The sequence below is a fragment of the Ornithodoros turicata genome, chromosome 3, assembly GCF_037126465.1.
Source record: "Ornithodoros turicata isolate Travis chromosome 3, ASM3712646v1, whole genome shotgun sequence".
NCBI lineage: Eukaryota > Metazoa > Arthropoda > Arachnida > Ixodida > Argasidae > Ornithodoros > Ornithodoros turicata.
In genome coordinates, this window is record NC_088203.1 from 6,651,183 (window position 1) to 6,669,204 (window position 18,022).

General features: G+C 46.7%; 1 protein-coding gene across 3 annotated transcripts in view; it reads left to right on the top strand.

The window, feature by feature from the left end:
- The window catches only part of LOC135389843 (uncharacterized), a 135,837-nt gene that overhangs the window by 24,537 nt on the left and 93,278 nt on the right, over positions 1 to 18,022 (top strand). For 2 of the 3 annotated variants that reach the window (XM_064619873.1, XM_064619875.1), the window contains exons 1-2: positions 11,325 to 11,419; positions 13,863 to 13,994. The exons of the other annotated variant lie outside the window; for it this stretch is intronic. In XM_064619873.1, the coding sequence (XP_064475943.1) occupies positions 11,344 to 11,419; positions 13,863 to 13,994 (208 nt within the window). In that variant the 5' untranslated portion in view covers positions 11,325 to 11,343. Of the gene's footprint in view, positions 1 to 11,324; positions 11,420 to 13,862; positions 13,995 to 18,022 lie in introns of those variants that run through there. 3 annotated transcript variants of the gene reach the window in all.

Below are 18,022 nucleotides of genomic sequence, written 5' to 3' on the forward strand. Positions count from 1 at the left end.
AGAGCAAAAGCAGCGCTGGTACAGAAGAGCTGTTGGGAGGCAGTGGACCCCGGCTACATAGACGCTGAGATGACTACTGACGAAAGGAGGACCAACAACAAGGCCCTCACATTCCTCTTCCTCGTGGTTGAGGACAGTTACTTGGACGATATCGGGGCCTGTACCTCCGCCAAAGCCGCATGGGATATTTTGCGAGAGATCCATACGAAGTATGGTCTATTACATATCCTGCAACTTCTACGGGACTTCGTCAACGTGAGGAAGAAGCGCGAAGAACCGATGAAGGAGTATTTGAGCAGGCTAATGGGTTTGCACAGAAAACTCTCCAATGGAGGCTACGCATTTACGGACAAAGAAGTTGCCTTAGTGATGCTAATGGGTTTGCCAGAAGCTTACGAACCACTCATTCTCAAACTCGAGCAAGACGAAGCCACGCTCACAACTAAAGAGGTCAAGGCAAGGCTACTCGTCGAGGAAAAGAGAAAACAGAGGCGCGACGAAGAGCACGTTTCAGAGGCGGACGAAGATGCGAAAGCTCTTGTGTCGAAAAGCAAGTTCAGACCCAGGTACGGAAAGACTAAGTACGACTCCAAGACTGAGAGACCTTCTGAGCATACGCCCGGAGGACGCCGCGATGAGGCAAAACGTCATGTGAGATGCTTCGCGTGTGGAAGATTTGGGCATATCGCCAGGGACTGTGAAGAAGGTGACCGTGATGACCGTAGAAACCAGTCTCAAGAAAATTTCAACGCATCACGGGCGAAGAAGGCATCCCACAGGGCGCTATCCGCGAAGAAATCAGGCATGAAGGAAAGTTATATCTGGTACTTAGACAGCGGAGCCACAGACCACATGACATCGGACAGGACGAAGCTCACAGGATTCCAGGAATACTCATCAGTAGTAGAAGCCGCCAACAAAGAGGCGATGGAAATTCTAGGCAAGGGCGAGGCGACCTTCAAGCTCCCAAAGGAATGTGGTGGAACAGTGGTCACACTGAAAGATGTGCTGTATGTACCGGATCTGGACGGTAACCTCCTATCCGTCGGAAGGATGGAAGAACGTGGATATAAGGTCATATTCAATCAGGGAAGCTGTGAGGTGAGAGACCAGAACAATGAACTCATTGCATCCGCATCGCGGAAGGGAAGGTTATACAGAGTAGAGGAAGAGAGGCCTGTGCTGAAGCTAGCCAAAGCGGCGGACTACGCACTATGGCACCGTCGACTAGGACACCTTCACCAAGAAGCCGTGCAAGAACTTTGCGGAGAAGTTCTGCATAGAGACGAAATATGCTCCACGTGCGTGCAGGGAAAGCAGCGAAGAAAGAGCTTCATATCCAGTAGCGGTTCTTCGTCTCGTACTGGAGTACCTTTGGAGCTCATTCATTCGGACGTCGTGGGGAACATCACTCCAACGTCCAAAGGAGGGTCTAACTACTTCGTGACGTTTATCGACGATTTTTCGAGGTACGCAGTCGTATATCCGATGAAGAGCAAAAATGAGGTGTTGGAGAAGTTCGACGAGTACCGACGAATGGTAGAAAATCTCCACGGAACCACCATCAAAGTCCTTCGCAGTGACAACGGTGGAGAGTATACGGGGAAGCAATTCTGCCAATACCTGGTGAAACACGGCATTCGACGACAGCTCACCGTGCCTGGAACACCACAGCAGAACGGAGTGGCCGAAAGGTTTAATCAGACGATCTTGGACATGACTCGATGCCTGCTGATCGAATCAGGCCTCACCAAAACACTATGGGCGGACGCTGTTGTCACGGCAACATACCTACGCAACAAGTGTCCATCAAAGGCTGTAGGGGGTCTTGTGCCAGAAGTGTTGTGGTCGGGAAAGGAGGTCAGCATCGATCACCTGAGGGTATTCGGATGTAAGGCCTGGAGCGCACAGAGTCGGCGACAGCGGAGAGCAAAGCTGGACCCAAGGGCAATTGAGTGCATTTTCCTCGGCTACCCGGAGGGCGTCAAGGGATACAAGCTTTGGGACCGGAAACGCGACAAATTCTTTGTGAGCCGTGATGTCGTCTTCGACGAGAACTGTTTCCCGTACGGTGGTAGACCATGTGGAGAAGAATTCCCGGCACCAGACGACAGTGAAGAGGCGCCCAACATGGTCGATGGCACGGTGATCCTCAGCAATCTGGATGACGAACTGCAAGAGATTCCAGAGGTGACATTTGAAGCACAAGACGAGGGAGAGACGAATGAGGCAATAACTCCCGTGCTGCAACAAGACGAGCCGTCAACCTCAGGAGTACCAGGAGTACCCGAAGAGCGAGAACAACCCAATGATCTTCAGATGCCGAGGCGCTCCGAGAGACTAGCGTCGAAGCCACGCCCAAACTATTGTTGCGTTGTAAAGCGAAGCGACTCCATCCCCGATCCAACTACCGTTGAGGAAGCACTGTCTATGCCGGATAGTTCGGAGTGGCGGACGGCAATTGAGGAAGAGCTGGGCAATCTAAAACGCAATGGGACCTGGGAGGTTGTACCAAGACCAAGCGACAGACGAGTCGTAAAATGTAAATGGATATTTCGTAAGAAATATGACAAGAATGGCGACTTGGAGAGGCATAAGGCGCGACTTGTTGCCTGCGGCTATTCCCAAGTAGAAGGAGTAGACTTCAAAGAAACTTTTTCTCCGGTTGTAAAGTTGAAGTCTATCCGTTTTCTGCTGGCCCTAGCAGTCGAAAGGGAATGGGTCGTACACCAAGTCGACATAACTGCGGCCTACCTGAACGGGAACTTGGAAGAAACGATCTACATGGAGCAACCAGCCCTGTTCTACGAAGGGCGCAAGGAAGACGTATGCCTCCTAAAGAAGAGCCTATACGGTTTACGTCAGTCTGGCAGAGAATGGAACAGACGACTGGACAATTACTTAAAGGACATCGGAATGATCAGATCAAAAGCGGACCCTTGTGTCTACGTGAACATTACAAGAGACGTCATCATCGGAGTGTACGTGGACGATATACTAATCTTGGCGAAGGATGAGCAAACGGTAATTGACTTCAAACGAAGCCTGGCAACCGAGTTCCAAGTAAAGGACCTCGGTGAGGCGAACTACATTCTATCCATGAGGATACAGCGACGCACAGACGGAATGCTAACCCTAGATCAGAAGGCATACGCTGAAGAGATGGTGGACAACTGTGGATTGAAAGATGCTAAAGGTGCTTCGTCGCCCTTGGATGCTGGAATGCGATTCCAGAAGCCCATGAAGGAAGGGCGAGATAGCAACACAGTTACTCATAAGTACCGCCAAGCAGTAGGAGGATTGCTCTACCTGGCTGGAGGTACAAGACCTGACCTCGCATTCGCCGCCGCGTACATGAGCCAGTTCAACGAAAATCCCACAGAGGAACACTGGAATGGCTTGAAGCACGTTATGCGCTATGTTAAGCAAACCAAGGGATATGCCTTAACCTTCACGAAAACCGGCAGTCGCGTGAAATCTTTTTGCGATGCTGACTGGGCTGCTGACAGAGTTGACCGGCGATCCTTCAGCGGATATGTGTTCACGCTCGCTGGAGCAGCAATAACGTGGAGCAGCAAAAAGCAGAGATCAACTGCTTTATCGACGGTCGAAGCTGAATATATCGCCATGTGTCATGCAGCCAAAGAACTCCTGTGGCTCCAGCACTTCACGGAAGAACTGGGCGCCCGCGAGTGCGTCGAAGAGCCGCAGCCATTGCTCGTCGACAACCAGGGAGCTATTTCCGTTGCGACAAACCAAATAACATCAGAGCGGAACAAACATATTGAGCTCCGGCACTTTTTCCTGCGAGAAAAGATTGATGAAGGGAAGATACGCCTAGAGTATGTCAGCTCATCTGAGAATTGCGCGGACATCATGACAAAGGCTCTAACTGGCAAGAAAACTCATCATCATTGTGAACGTCTTGGCCTACATGAACTCTTGCGTGTGGGCTGAAGGTAGCGACGACTCATTGAGGGGGAGTGTTGGTCATATTTTATTGCAATGTGTCGTTGCCAGGGGGCAGCACTTGCCGTTTTAGTTTTGTGCTCGCGGATCTCGAGACATGCCATCTCGTTTTTCTATTCTCGGCTCACTTTCGTTCTTGGCCTGTCTCATTAAACGAGCCTGATCCCCTCGACTCCGAGTCTGCGTCCCTGTTTGCTTCTACCGCCTTGCGGCTCCTGCACAACAACAGCAGGGAGCACAGAATGATGCGACTGCTCCATCCGACAGCTTCCGACTTTATGATCCATCCGACTTTATGATTTTCATGCCCGTGCACGTCGGGCGCTCGTTGCTGTTGTCCAGGCATCCACAACATTTTCTATCTTCTTCTGCCTTGGGAACGAGAGTAGCGCAGGCATTATTCTTAATAATTTTGCCATGAAATTTGTTGAGAAAGTAACCACTAGGGGGGCTGCTGATGCGTGACTACATAGGGGAGAAAAAATCAATGTGAGTCAGTTCTCTGCCTGGCTGTCGGATGGAGCAGTTACATCGTACTGCACGCCCTGTGAATGCTGTTGTAGTGGGCTCATTTGTGTGTGTGTGTTGTCAATTCTTTTTGTTGTTAGCTATTGATGGTCAGCATATTCACTCTCGCTTTCTCAGCCACTGTATTATGAGTGTTTTTTCCCTTCCATGTGCCTTGCAGAGCTGTCCTAACCTGCCCAGACATGCCATGATAACGTCACAGCTGACGTCACAGGATGTCCGGATCTCGTGGTCATAGCTGCGACGCCTTGCAACCTGCCTCTGTGCTCCGACGCCCTGCAATGGTCAGCAGCCATTCCGGACCGCTTTCTTCAAGATGATGTTGTTGATCTTCAACGAAACTCCTTCTCTCCACTCTATCTACTTTTTCTTTTTTATGACAACGGTTATCCGGAAACGCACATCTTGGTCTGGACACGAGTTAGATGCTCCCCAATTAGTGTGGTGACCCCTGTGAGAGGTCGCAATTAGCTCTAATTGATTAATTAATCGTGTTTACACGAAGATTTCCCTTTCCGGACAGTCGTGGTCATTCATTACTACTTTTGATCGGACCTTACAAAGCATGCAGGGCATGATACATAATGTAGGAGGTTAATATCAAAGTAGGTCACAGTATCATGCAATCACGCAAGTGAAGAAATCGAAATGGCCTACACTGCATCTAGCATGTGTAGGCACATGAAAACGTGCTGCAGAGGTGCAAAACTCATATATGAAGTTGAAGAATTAAAGTTAATGAGCTAGATAAGTATGTTGACTTCCTTCAGATTCATTTAATGTGAATTCTCCGTTACAGAAAGCAAGTAAGCAATTTGCCGTTATTATTTGCGGCAACGTGTGATCGCCCTGCCGTTAATCATACCGACTATCCTTTGCATACTGTTGCGTTTAGAGTTTGATGTATGCCAAGTTAGATGTACTGCTTGCGACACACTTGTCTTGACGTCACCCAAAGGTACAGCAGCCTGTGTTGCTTGGCCGCCCCTGAAGGAGCTGTACCATTATGGTGTTTGAGGTTGGGCACTGTGTCGTACGATTCTATTGTCTTTTTGTATATCAGGGGATTTGCAAAATAAACCATTGCCTGCAGATTTCAGGCAAGTATGCCGGAAGCAGTATGCAGGAGTGTACTGTGGTATTTGTGTTCGAGGTTGTGTGCAATCCCACACGTTTCCTGATATGAAAGCGAGTATGCTTCGGCAAGTGGGGCTGAGAGTGAGTAGTCCAACATGGATACAAAGCGGTGCTGACCTTACTGATGCACTAAATGATAATTCGATATAACTATTGCTTTACGTCACTCGTTCAACCACTATCAGATGTCGGTCTGTGGTTTAATTGTGCAACTTGAGGACTCACAACTGTGCGCTGAAGTCTCAGCAAGTGGGCACATCATATTAACATCCCTCGCAGATAATGGGCATGTCTAACCACTTCGTGCAATGACACCAAATTGCTGCCGTCTTGGGTAAGGTACGGACGAGGCAACCTTCAGGGAAATAGGCTGATACATGGAGGACGACTGGCCCACTGAGGTTTGCGTAGAAGCAAAAAAGAAAAGAAAAAGAAAATAAAAAATAACTGAGAGTCAAGTGCAGTTTACGTTCTGCTGTATTGCGCTGGAGGTGTGGTTGCTCGAAGAGCCAGAAAGCAACAACGGTGGGACGTTGACGCTGGAGGGCCGCAGAATGATATTATGATGTAATGTTTCCAGAACAGGCATGCTTCAACCATATAACTTTTTAACGTAGCTGTGCAGATGCTGTACTATTATTTCCACCTCACTGCCCTACAACGCTAGAAATAGCATTGCTGTGGCTCTGCCGTAGCTTCCAGGATCCTTCATGTTCATGAGCCCGAGTAATTTGAGGACATTGCATGGTATTTGTTCACGAATTTGACTTGTAGTGGGTCGCACTAACAAGCTACAATGCACACGAAATGACGACGTTATTACGACGAGATTACCAACCCTTGGGTAGGTGACTTTGTGTTTCTGTGGTGGACGGGGAGCATAAAGCTGACGCCCGTGAAGACACCAGAGCGGTTAGGAACGTTAACTTATTTGTGCGTATCCTTAATATGAAGAAACGCTTCGGCGACACAAGTCAACTCCAACAGATCGATTCCTCCCACAAATCTAAAGACGTCTGTGTTTGGATTACCCGGGAACGTCTCCGAGCGGGAGCGTTGTGCGCCTGTATGCTTCAAACTACCACTTCTGCAGTGGTCACGTTGCAAAAGCACACGACGTACTTTATGCGCATTTGCATGCTTTAAACCAGACATGTGGAATAAGGCGTTGGCAGAAAACTTGTGAACCTGTTTCCCTATGCATGGCGTCCACCATTTTCTCGTATTTACATCTCCTAACGTACGAGCGGAGATACACTTCTGTGTCTGTAGCATAAGTTGTTTCGGATAATATGTAAAGGAATTGAGTTTGTTGAACGTTCTCCAACTGCTGTTTCAGTGTCACTACTTCTAACAATTACATTGAGTACGTAACGGTTCTGAAGCATACTCTAAAACAGAACTTCACAATAAAGCACGGTGAAGGTCAACTGCGTCTAATGATGTTATCACTCTTGATTTGTCGAAAGGGTATGGCTTATTGTGTGTACTAAGAGACCGTGTAGTTTCACAAACATAGGTCGACGAACGTGGCTCGTGAGCATGACGGCACGCACAGCCTTTGAGCGCCTTTAGGCCATGTGACATGCAGAAACACGGATGCATCACATACGTGACACTGGTAGAATGATAAGCAGCACGTGTTTCATACTTTCCTCCCGCAATTACACGCATACCCCAACAACTAACGGCATGCCCTCGTACTGTGGCTCCGGTGAGGCAATGTGTTTCCCCATGTCACGTGACCAGATGTGACATCACTGAAGAAGCCTCATTTATGCACGATGGTTTTCACCAACTTCGCTCACCATGGTGAATGATGTGATGTTGAATGAAGTGCTGTGGTCTTGTATGATGTTGAAGTTGCTGAAGTTGAACGGCTGGGATGTGATCGGTTTAAAGTCATTGTAACGGCTTTGAAGTTGAAGCCAGGCAATGTTGAAGTCTCATTCGTCATGCGTGAAAAATTGCATGTTACAAAAGCCGGCCGTACAAAGCCACATGTGTGAGCGATTAGCAGGGCACGCTTTCCAGCACTTGGATGTCAACCACCGGCACACCATTGCGCAACAATCCCAGCGTGGAAGCAGCATACCCAGCATATGTCATGTCAGTACGTCAGTACACAGTAGAGGTATGGTAGGGGTGTGCGCCGCCGCTACCATAGCCGAGTGGCTTCAATCGGAGCGCCGCCACTGTCGGAGAACGAAGTTATAACTTCTCGTATTTTAGAAAAATACTGAGAGAAAGCATAAATCCGCCATCATGATGCGATTTTTTCTTATTTCGGTGGCAATAATATTCCGGCCATTCACTATGCGTAAGAAACTGAATGCTGGGTTCGCATACGTAGTGTGCGGTAACGGTGTGGTCGGTGGTGGTGAAGCCGCACAAAAATGGGAAATAAGCGACCACGGAGTGCCTTCACAAACACGGACGAAAATGTGGGGAGTCAAAATATGCCAATGTGACATTTCCTGTACGTACTCCAATTGCTTTTACCCCAGGAAAACATTTTCTTGGGGGTTCTGGAACTAAATATACTAGCGGTGCCTTCAAAAGAAATATATTTATTAAATAAAGGTAGCTAGGGAACATCTTCTTGAATGTTACCAGTACAGAGGTAGCATCTTCAAAATATAAAATATTTTCGTTACACATTGCCTCAAGCTCCAGGGAATGTTGCCCTCGTCAAAATCTATCGCCAAACTCACAGCTAATCATGAAGATTCAGCTTCAAAACTGTGATGGGATATGAAGTTGAACTTCGATAATCGCACTGGAAGTGTTGATGGGTTCTGATGTGGAATGAAGGTTTATGATGCGATGAACGCTAAAGTTGAAATCCGATAATGAAATAGGAAGTGTTGATGAGTTTTGAAGTTCTGTAGAAGTAATTTGATGAGTTCTGAGGCTGAACTTGAATGAAGTGATGATGTGAACTTATGATGTGATGGGTTCTGGAGTTGATTGATGGGCCGTGATCTGATGGTTTATGAGTGATTTCATGTGACAGGGATATGAGGAAACCCCGTCATCCTGTGACGTCGGATCAGTGGCGGATCAAGGAGGTGGTGGAGGGGGTTGGTGATGGTGGGGTGGGGCCAGGCGGCGGGCCATCGTCCCTAAAAACGTCAGTTTATACATCGGATTTCCTCCTCTCCCCTCCCCCACTACGCGCTTGGACAAAGGAACCGACCCTTCCCAACCGAGTGTCCGGATCCGCCATTGTGTTGAATGAATTCTTTGGAAAATGCTGACTTATGGACACAAAAACTCATCGCGTCCTACCAGCTCCCGTAGCATATCACTCTTACTTCACCTCATAGCACGCTCCTAGCCAATCATGATCTCGAATGACACCGTTATTTGCATCATTAATGACACCATTCGAAATCATGGTTGGCTAGGAGCGTGCTATGCGGTGAAGTTCATTTTTATGAGTGTAGTGGTTAGGGTGGCCACTTTCCACGACGTGACTGCACTCTAAAAAACATATATTCACTGCTTAGCACGCTATGTGCCAACCACTGCCACGAATGATCGCTAGGGTTATCGCTTCTCTTTCAAGGAGAGTGAGGAGCGTACGCCTTTTTTTGTATGGTATGTTGCCACAAAAAGGCGTACACCTTTATCTCACTTTGCATCAAAAACAATAACCCTACCATTCGTGGCAATGGTTGGCGCAGAGTGTGCTATACAGTGAGGCTCCGTTTTTAGAGTGTGGGAGGCAACGCGGGTTCGAGTCCCCGTGCTGCTGTCTGGAGTTTTCCCCGGGTTTTTCTGTAGACTTTCCAGACGAATGTCAGCACAGTTAACCTTGAAGTCGGTCCATCACACATATAGTAACCCCCTTGTCCCCCATCATTCCTTTCTGCTGTCCTCCCTTCCTCTGTCCACGTCTGTATGCCCCTCATAACCGTATTTGCTTCGCAGCGCTAAAACGAAATAAAAAAGCATACGCATCCCGCTTTTAACCAATCAAGGGGCAGCACCATGTCATTCGGGATGGCGGTTGGCTAGGTGCATGCGGTGTGGTGAAGGTCGGTTTTAAAAGTGTAAAATACACAAGGAAGTCGAGAGCGTATTGGTTTGGTAACATGACGAATGAACGCACGAACGAGACGGATGGACAGAGGATGGGTCATTTGTCCGCCCGTGTCGTTCTTTCGCTTAGCATCATGTTCTCTAAAGTAACGTGAATTGTTAGGACACCACTGCACAGAAGCCTCCCCAATCAGTGATCTGAAAGACGGTAGTCGAGGTAAAGTCAGGAAGTGCCGGTAGAGGGATTCAAGCCCACGCCTATCTGACTGCCAGTCAGATGCTCTCGTCAACTAGTAGGGTGTGTACCTATGTGTGTCGACGACAGTAACGTTCGTCTCCGCTTCTTAGTTTGGCGATCACGTCATATTTAAGTTTTGTTTAGTGATTTCGTTTTCAATCCTAGTTTGTTTTGTTATGCTTAATTTCGCGGTCATGTTTTCTAGTGCTTAATAGCCTAGCCGCCGCAGCATACTGTCGTGCTACACGAGAATGAGTAAAAAACAAAACATTCTGTGCTGCCTTTTCGCCCATGTCCTACATGTCTCTTTTTCGCGATATCTGAAGCTTCATGAAAATATGGCATAGAAGATGCAATATAGATTTAATTTCAGGCTGATGTTTTCAAGTCGAGGCATTTGGCAGGATATGGCTCGACAGATAACTTACTTTGGTTGTGTACAAGTTTAGCATTAACACAGAATTTATAAAAGAATTTAGCAAACGAATATTCGAAGCGTATACGAAGAGGGGAGTCAAGTCCTGTAGATCACATAAACAAAATACAGAAACCGACACAGAAGATTGGATATAGGATATTGGATCAGTGTTGGTTTCTGTAAAACGAATATTCTTAAGCCCGGAAGAAGAAGAGCCTCTCTTCGAAATACGGGGGTCCTCGTCCTGAGGCAATTTCCTCCATTCTTCCCTACCGCCTCACTGGATTTCTACCTGTCTACTCCTACTTCGAAATATTTTTTCACCATGCTTCCTTCATCTCCCATTTCTCCACGTGATAGCGAAGGCATCCCATGAGTGTACTGTTTTCGCACTGGGTTCTCATCAGTGATGCCTTCAGGACTTACGAGCACATTACGATTCATTGCCAATGCGAACACCGAACATCGAATTCATTCTCGTCGTTCAGCCTCTCTCCCAACGGTGGCTACCATAAGTGGCGGGCTGACGGGGAACGGCTCTTCAACGCTCAGCCCACGAAACATACTACGTGACCCGCCTGTTGATATGATGACAAGCGGAGTCAAGGCAAATTTATGACGTGGCTGTGAACACGAACCAAACCATTCAACGGCCTCTCACGCTGCGTAGGCGAAGGCGGGGCACAACGAACTTCGGATGCTGTCAAATGGCGAAAAACGCGGCCTGAGAGGTCTGATGTCGACAGCCGTTATGAAGACAACAAAAATGTTTCAGGTGCTTCTAAGGGAAACGTGGAGTGCACATAACTTTATGACCTGAACCGCAATGTTCGACACCAGGAAAATTGGACAGGAGCATCGGCTGTGCAATGAGTCATAGCATATACAATGCTCCTGTCCTGTTTTGTTTAACTAGATGGACGATGAGATCATTCCTACTGACCTTATCGTCAATTCATCAGTAAATCATGCTTGTTCTAGGGACGAAGGAAAGCGTAAACTGCTGATGGTGATATGCTGTGCCGCTTGTCTGCTTCTGTGCTTCGGCGCCCTGGCGACTGTCTTGAGCTTAAAGAAAGCCGGTACGTCGCTACCCTCGAAAATGCTAGCGCAGGGCTCACTTCGAGCATCCCGCGTTCGTTCCAAGCAATTCAGTTAGAACTGTAAGGTTGATGGGAGAATGTCAAAATCTTTAATATAGCTGTGAACCTAGTGTTTAGCCTGCTAACTTTGCGCGGCAATTCTCGCATGAAGTTTCGCATTTACATAACTTGTACTTAGAGTAATTTATTACTGTGCATAGATACTTTGTATTATTTAATACGGCTTGCCTGCAAGTTTAACAAGAGGGATGTGGAGCTGCAGGCGTGCAGGCGAGTGTTCTTTCGGTTCTAACTCGGTTTCGGTTTCGGTTCGTCCCTGTGCTGCGGTCAACCACCATAAGCCTATATATAGGTTGTTCTGGAGGGACAGATCGTTTAAATTAATCTATTCGAAATTCCTGTATCCACTATTGTTTTTACCTCAAGATCAAGACGGAGAGAGCAGTACTGGGCTTTTAGATCTCGTGCAACTGTGTATATGCACACTCATCTCACCTAGCTTATATGAACCTTTGCTCGGAAATTACATTTTTTAACTGTTCAAATGCATCGTCCTGTCATTGAGTGTCCCGTCTGCTGCGGCAGCACTATTCTGTTCTCTACACACGACGTACGCTGTACGCTGTTCACATAAATATTTGTCACATACCCTATTCTGGCATGAAAAGCATCATATTTACTATCTTGGGAGAGACATGATGTCTATCTGTGTATCAGTAACACAACTATATGTACGGGGCAACTATTACTGAATTTAGTTGTCCCACAGGGATCCGTATTGAGGCCACTGATGTTCCTGATATACATAAACGACCTTGACAAAGTCGTGGATTCTTGCATCAGGTTATTTGCTGACGATTGTGTAGTATATATCGGGCATTTCACTCAGCAGATGACATTAATGCCCTACAGCGAGACCTGGTCAAAATCGAGAATGGGGCATGACATTAAACAGCTCTAAATGTCAGTCTATCGCGTTTTCTGGGAATATACACACTTTAACATATAATCTAAATAACACAATCCTTCAAACTGTAGAAGGCTACAAGTATATGGGAAACACACTGTGCGGGAATTTAAAATGGGACAAACATATCGGACTGCTAGTTAAAGCTATTAAAACACTTGGATTCCTGCGACGAAATTTTATATAAGCTCCTAAAGAGATCAAGAAAACAGTTTACGAGACGTATGTTCGCCCGATCTTGGAATATTGTAGCGCAGTATGGGGCCCATCTGGTATTGGTCTTCAGAAGAAATTAGAAAGAGTACAAAATCAAGCTGCAAGGTTTGTTACGAACAATTACTCTCAGGATGTCAGATCAGCAGATTTAAAAGTAGCCTTGAGATGGACATCACTAGAAAATCGCCGCAAGGCGTCTCCTTTGAAACTTTTTTACGACATGTACCATGGACCCACGGGATCACGCATGCAAGGATGAGCCGTATCGTCGTCGGTCTTAAAGGATTCATTTTTCGTGCAAACCATATCAGAATGGAATGGCCTTCCACGGGGCCTAGTTGTCACCAAAAGTAGAAACAGGTTCTCCAGGAATCTTTGTTTATTTATGTCTGAATCTCCCTGATAATTAGAAAGCACTGAGTTTGTGTTAGCTAGATATAGTGATTGACATTGTTATTATCAGTTGTCTCCCTCTTTCCTACGCAACTCCACAGTAAGTGGATAAGTTGGGTACTTTGAATAAATAAATAAATAATTTAGTACAAGCAACTTTTTCCTATAACTTTCGCAGTCACAGTCAGCGAATCAACTCCATAGCTGCATAAACTGCTTTTTTTTTATTTCCACAGCTCTGCTCGCCTTCCTGGAAGCCTGTGTTATTTCTGACGACCTCAGATAGCGTCATTCCGATTATGTGCAAGCGCTACAGAACTTAGCGAAAACGGTGTTTTCTGACTGATTACTACGTGGTTAATTACTACTTTAGGAGATTATGTTTAGGAGGAAGAGGAGATTTTGCTTCTTTTGGGAGACGGATTGCTACATCCATTACTCTGTTGCGGGACCAAAGTGCAGATGTTTTCGCGAAGCTTAGGGACTATCAACAACTTTATTAGGAGATGATGAATGGGGAGTTTCATCGCCAGGGGCGATACTCCATCCCACTGCTGGTGGTGATGCGGGGAATCAAATAATGAGCCCTTTCACAATGAGGACCGAAGTCCTATCTTATTCAAAAAGGTGAAGAGAGCTTTGAGGGCAGAGCGTTGGTGGATTGGTGGGCTTAGGTACTATTTGCCAGTGTGGACTTGCAAAATTAGGGTCATGGGGATGAAACAGATCATGAAAACTAGAAACTGCAGTTGCTTCCTAATTTACTCCTTCACTTTTGCTCGAGTGTACAGAATACTGCACCTTGACGGCTTATACGTGCATCTTTCTGGTGATGTACTCCAATAGGAGATGCGGGTGATGACAGCACGGAATCTGACCATTACTATTACCCGGTGTCCGGTGGAGCGTCCATTCAATCGACGCCACCTCCTGCAGATGGAGTAACACCAAGTGTTCCAACGACTGCAAAAGTGACACGTATGTTTGGACATTTCGTTTCAACAGGGCGCGCAGAGGGACTCTCCAGTATGACCCAATGACATATACGCATGGACAAGTATTCTGTCCCTCGGCCCTGAAACGTTTCGAGCAAATTAACTATATACATGGACGTTTACATGGACGGGTACATCGACTGAAGATGAGTGACTCAACTCATGAATCTGCTGACGATGGTTTACTTGAATGTTGCCTATGGCGCCATAGAGAATGGGATTCAGTGGACTGATTCTGGAGTGAGGCACCACTTCCACCGTTGTGTCGTAACCTTGAAATTCAGATATTTTACGGACAACTTTGTGACCACGTGAATCAGTAGCAGCGTGTGGGAATTGGCCGTCGAAGATCAAGTCGACTGACGCGATTTACATGTCAGAGTTCAGTCGACGCATGTCGTCTGTCGATATAGATAGGCTTAGATGACTTCTCCTGTTAGAGGGCTACTGCGCCCTTCAAAAATCTATTCGTTGACTTCTTTTGTAAACGGTAGCGTATATCGAGGTTTATCAGGAGCAATAGCACGAGCGATGTGATTTATTGTACGCATCTTAAAAGCGAGATCCAAGCAAGTAGATTTTCCCACAGAGAGCAGAGAACAATGTGGTGTCAAGAGGGCAGTAGGTCTTCCGCAGTATCCCGGGATCGAGCCGGACTCCCTCCGATCCCTAGCCACACGCGCTGGTCCTTAAAGAACGTCACGAAACGTCACAGGAGCCGAAGGCTCCCGTCAGTTATATGCCAGAGCCCGGGCTCGGCCGCCTTGCGATGCCCACAGGAAATACTTAAAACTCGGAAAATACACCAGTTTTGAACGAAAAGGATAACATACGCCCAGAACGTTTTTCTTTTTTTGCGATTTTGCTGGCGAGCGAATAATAATAATAATTGGGGGTTTATGTCGCCAGACAAATGAGATCATGAGCGACGCCACAGCGGTCTGTCTATATATTGGTTTTGCCCACCTGTAGGTTCTTTAACGTCCGATAAAAGTTCATCACGCGGCACCCCGTGTTTAACGCCCTTGCCGGAACACGGCGTGTCTAAGCAACTTGTACCCTGCCACCAAGTTGCTGGCTTTCTCGGCCGGGTCCGAACCCGCAATCTCGGGTTCAGAGGGCGCACACGCTACCGACTGAGCCACCGAGGCCGGTGGCTGAGTCGGTAGTGAACAAATCCCTTTAGGATGACTTGCATCACCTTCATGTGAAGGCAGCCACTAACAAGGCTCTCATCTCTCTAACGTGTGTTGTACGTATATGTGACAAAGGAGGTACAAGTAGTAGGCACTGACCACAAGTATCCGAAAACACGCAGGGAACGTGGACACCATTAAATTAGCCATTAGAGCTAATGAGGAACCCTCACAATAATTGGAACCATCCAGGGTGTCACCACACTAATCGGGCAGCAATAGAGCGGAGAGAAAGAATTTATTCGAAAGTCAAGGGTACCACACTGAAGAAAGCCGCTCCGGAACTGTCCAGTGACCACTGACCGCCATGTTGCTTGTTGACAGCCGGTAGTTGCAGAGATTGACGATAGGTGCCCACCTAGTTGCAAAGCAGCACGCCAGATGGAACCAGGCAACTAGGAAGGTTCGACGTATACTGTCACCGTCATGGCTGTGTACGAGAAAGACAGAGAACAACAAAATACTAGTGGAGGGTAAAGATTGCAACAAGAAAGACAGTACTAAAAAAGTCTATACATGTGATAGCACGTACAAAACATCCTGAAAAAGGCCTAACCACTATGGCAAATGCTAAACATGCGACAGCACAGGGAAAAGGCTGAGGACGAGTGATCAGCCCTGCGTGACCGCACATTGCTACGAAACTCGAGGGGTAACACAAGATGGAAGCACCAACAGAATACTAGGAAGGCACAGACAGACAAGTCTAGACATGCAACAGCATGCCCCAAGAACACACAAGGTCCCCAGGATGTCCTCATAGTGTCATTGTGTCCTCGTCCTTCAAGGTGTATCCCCAGAACATCCTGAGGAGGACTTTCACAGACTGTCAGCGTGTCATTTGGGTATGTCCTGTGCCCGTCCCTGTGGGTAGCTAGCGGGACAAGAAATATTGATTTTTTTAGTTTACCTGTTCAGACTCCCTAAATACATTTGTTTTGTTTTTGGGCCGACCATAGGACATGACTGAGCGGAAAACTATCTGCCTTGAAAATCAATGACTGTCTATCATGCATGGAGCACTTCTCTGGGAAGAGCAGAAACTGCATTATTCTGCAGAACTGCTTTTGACTTTTAAAGTACATGCCTGGGTGTCTCAGACCAAACTGAGTAAGAAACATAGACTTCACAGTGATGCACAGCTAATACTTCAATAATTTTCTCGCTTTGGGTATTTACTCTTTGCATAATCGAAACAAACGTGGACAGCTCATCCTTTGTTTTGTGTAGCAGCGACCAGGTCGAACCTATGCAGGGCCGTGTTATCAGCAATAAATAGTGCAACAATAGTGTCATAAGCAACAAATGCTTTCGGGAGGTAAGTCTAGTGCCTTTCAGAGTGAGTTTCTCGGGCATAGTGCCCCTTGAACGTTTTTTTTCTTTGTCTTTTATACCTGTCTGCTTTCTTTTTAAACAGCTGTGCTAATTGTTTGTTGTAAGTTGCACTAGAAAGGAGCAGCGAGACTTTATTGCGGAGGTTTACCAAGATATATGGAATCAGTAAAAGCAGGCGGAAGAAAAAATAAGATGAGTGAAACTAGGAATCATCCCTGAAGTGTCATCACTCTGTCCTGACGATGAGGAGGATTTTGCCCCCCTCGGGGTGTCATTCCTGTCGGTGCATGATGTTCTTAGGATATCCCTGGGATGACGGTGTGTTCTTGAGGTGCAGAACACACACATTAGGAGAAAACACTTAAGAGATGCAATTAGGAATAACTGCAATGTCACCGCACAACAGCCAACACAACATGACCATGACAACCACAAACTGCTAGGTGCTGGGTGAATACTGCTAAACATACAATAACATGAAAAAAGGCTTAAAAACAGAACGCTACAAAAGTCAATGGTGTGGAGGTGCCAAACCAGTCCACTCGCGTGGGGGAAATGCTCAACATGCGACAGCACGGAGAAAAGGCTAAACACGAGCATGGTGAAAATGTGTTGCACTGGGGATACGGCACTCACTCACCTTTCCCCTGTGGCGACGAAGCGTTTGCTCCCGTCGACAGTCAGCCCTCAATTGACTCAGCGTGGCGACAGTGGAGCGACCGACCGCATGTCCTATCTTGAAGAACGCCAGTGCCTGACTGACGGAAGTGCCACAGTGAGGGCGCTACGTACGCGTGTCCTTCTCGGCCGAGCATCCAGCTGTCGTCTCTTCACAAGCACGCTCCCTGCAGTGCAGAGTTTGTTTCACTGTCTCCTTTCTCTCCATGCGCTCCTAGTGGCAACGGATTGCTTCTCTGTTTCGTTTTCAATTTTCGTTTCTTTTTCCATGTTTACTTGAAAACACTTTATAGAGGAAGCATGCACCATCATTATGACCAATACGTGAAAATGTCATGTGTGGTGGGTGTCATGTGTGTCATCGTTGCCAGAAAAAGGCAAAATAAGAAGAAGCCTTTCAAACCCACTTCCTGGAATTGTTGCAAGCATGCCAAGAAATGTGCCAGGACAACAGGGCAGCATGAAAGAGACCCATTCCTCTATCCCAGTCAACACACTATTGTAAATTTGACGTAGAAAAAACGTATCAACAATATGAATGTTGAATCGACGATGAAAGCGAACGTGAAATCATGATATCAAATGTCCACTCGAAAACACAATTAATTTAACAAGATTCGATTAGCATATATGAAATGCAGTTTATATGTGAATACAGTGTTCCAGACTGTACGACATGAGAGCATAAAATATACAGCTTTTGACAACGTTTCTCCAGTGCTGTCATGATGATAAAAATTACACCTTCAATATGATTTTAAATTTATTTTAGTATAGTCCCTTAACATTTTGAATGTCCCTT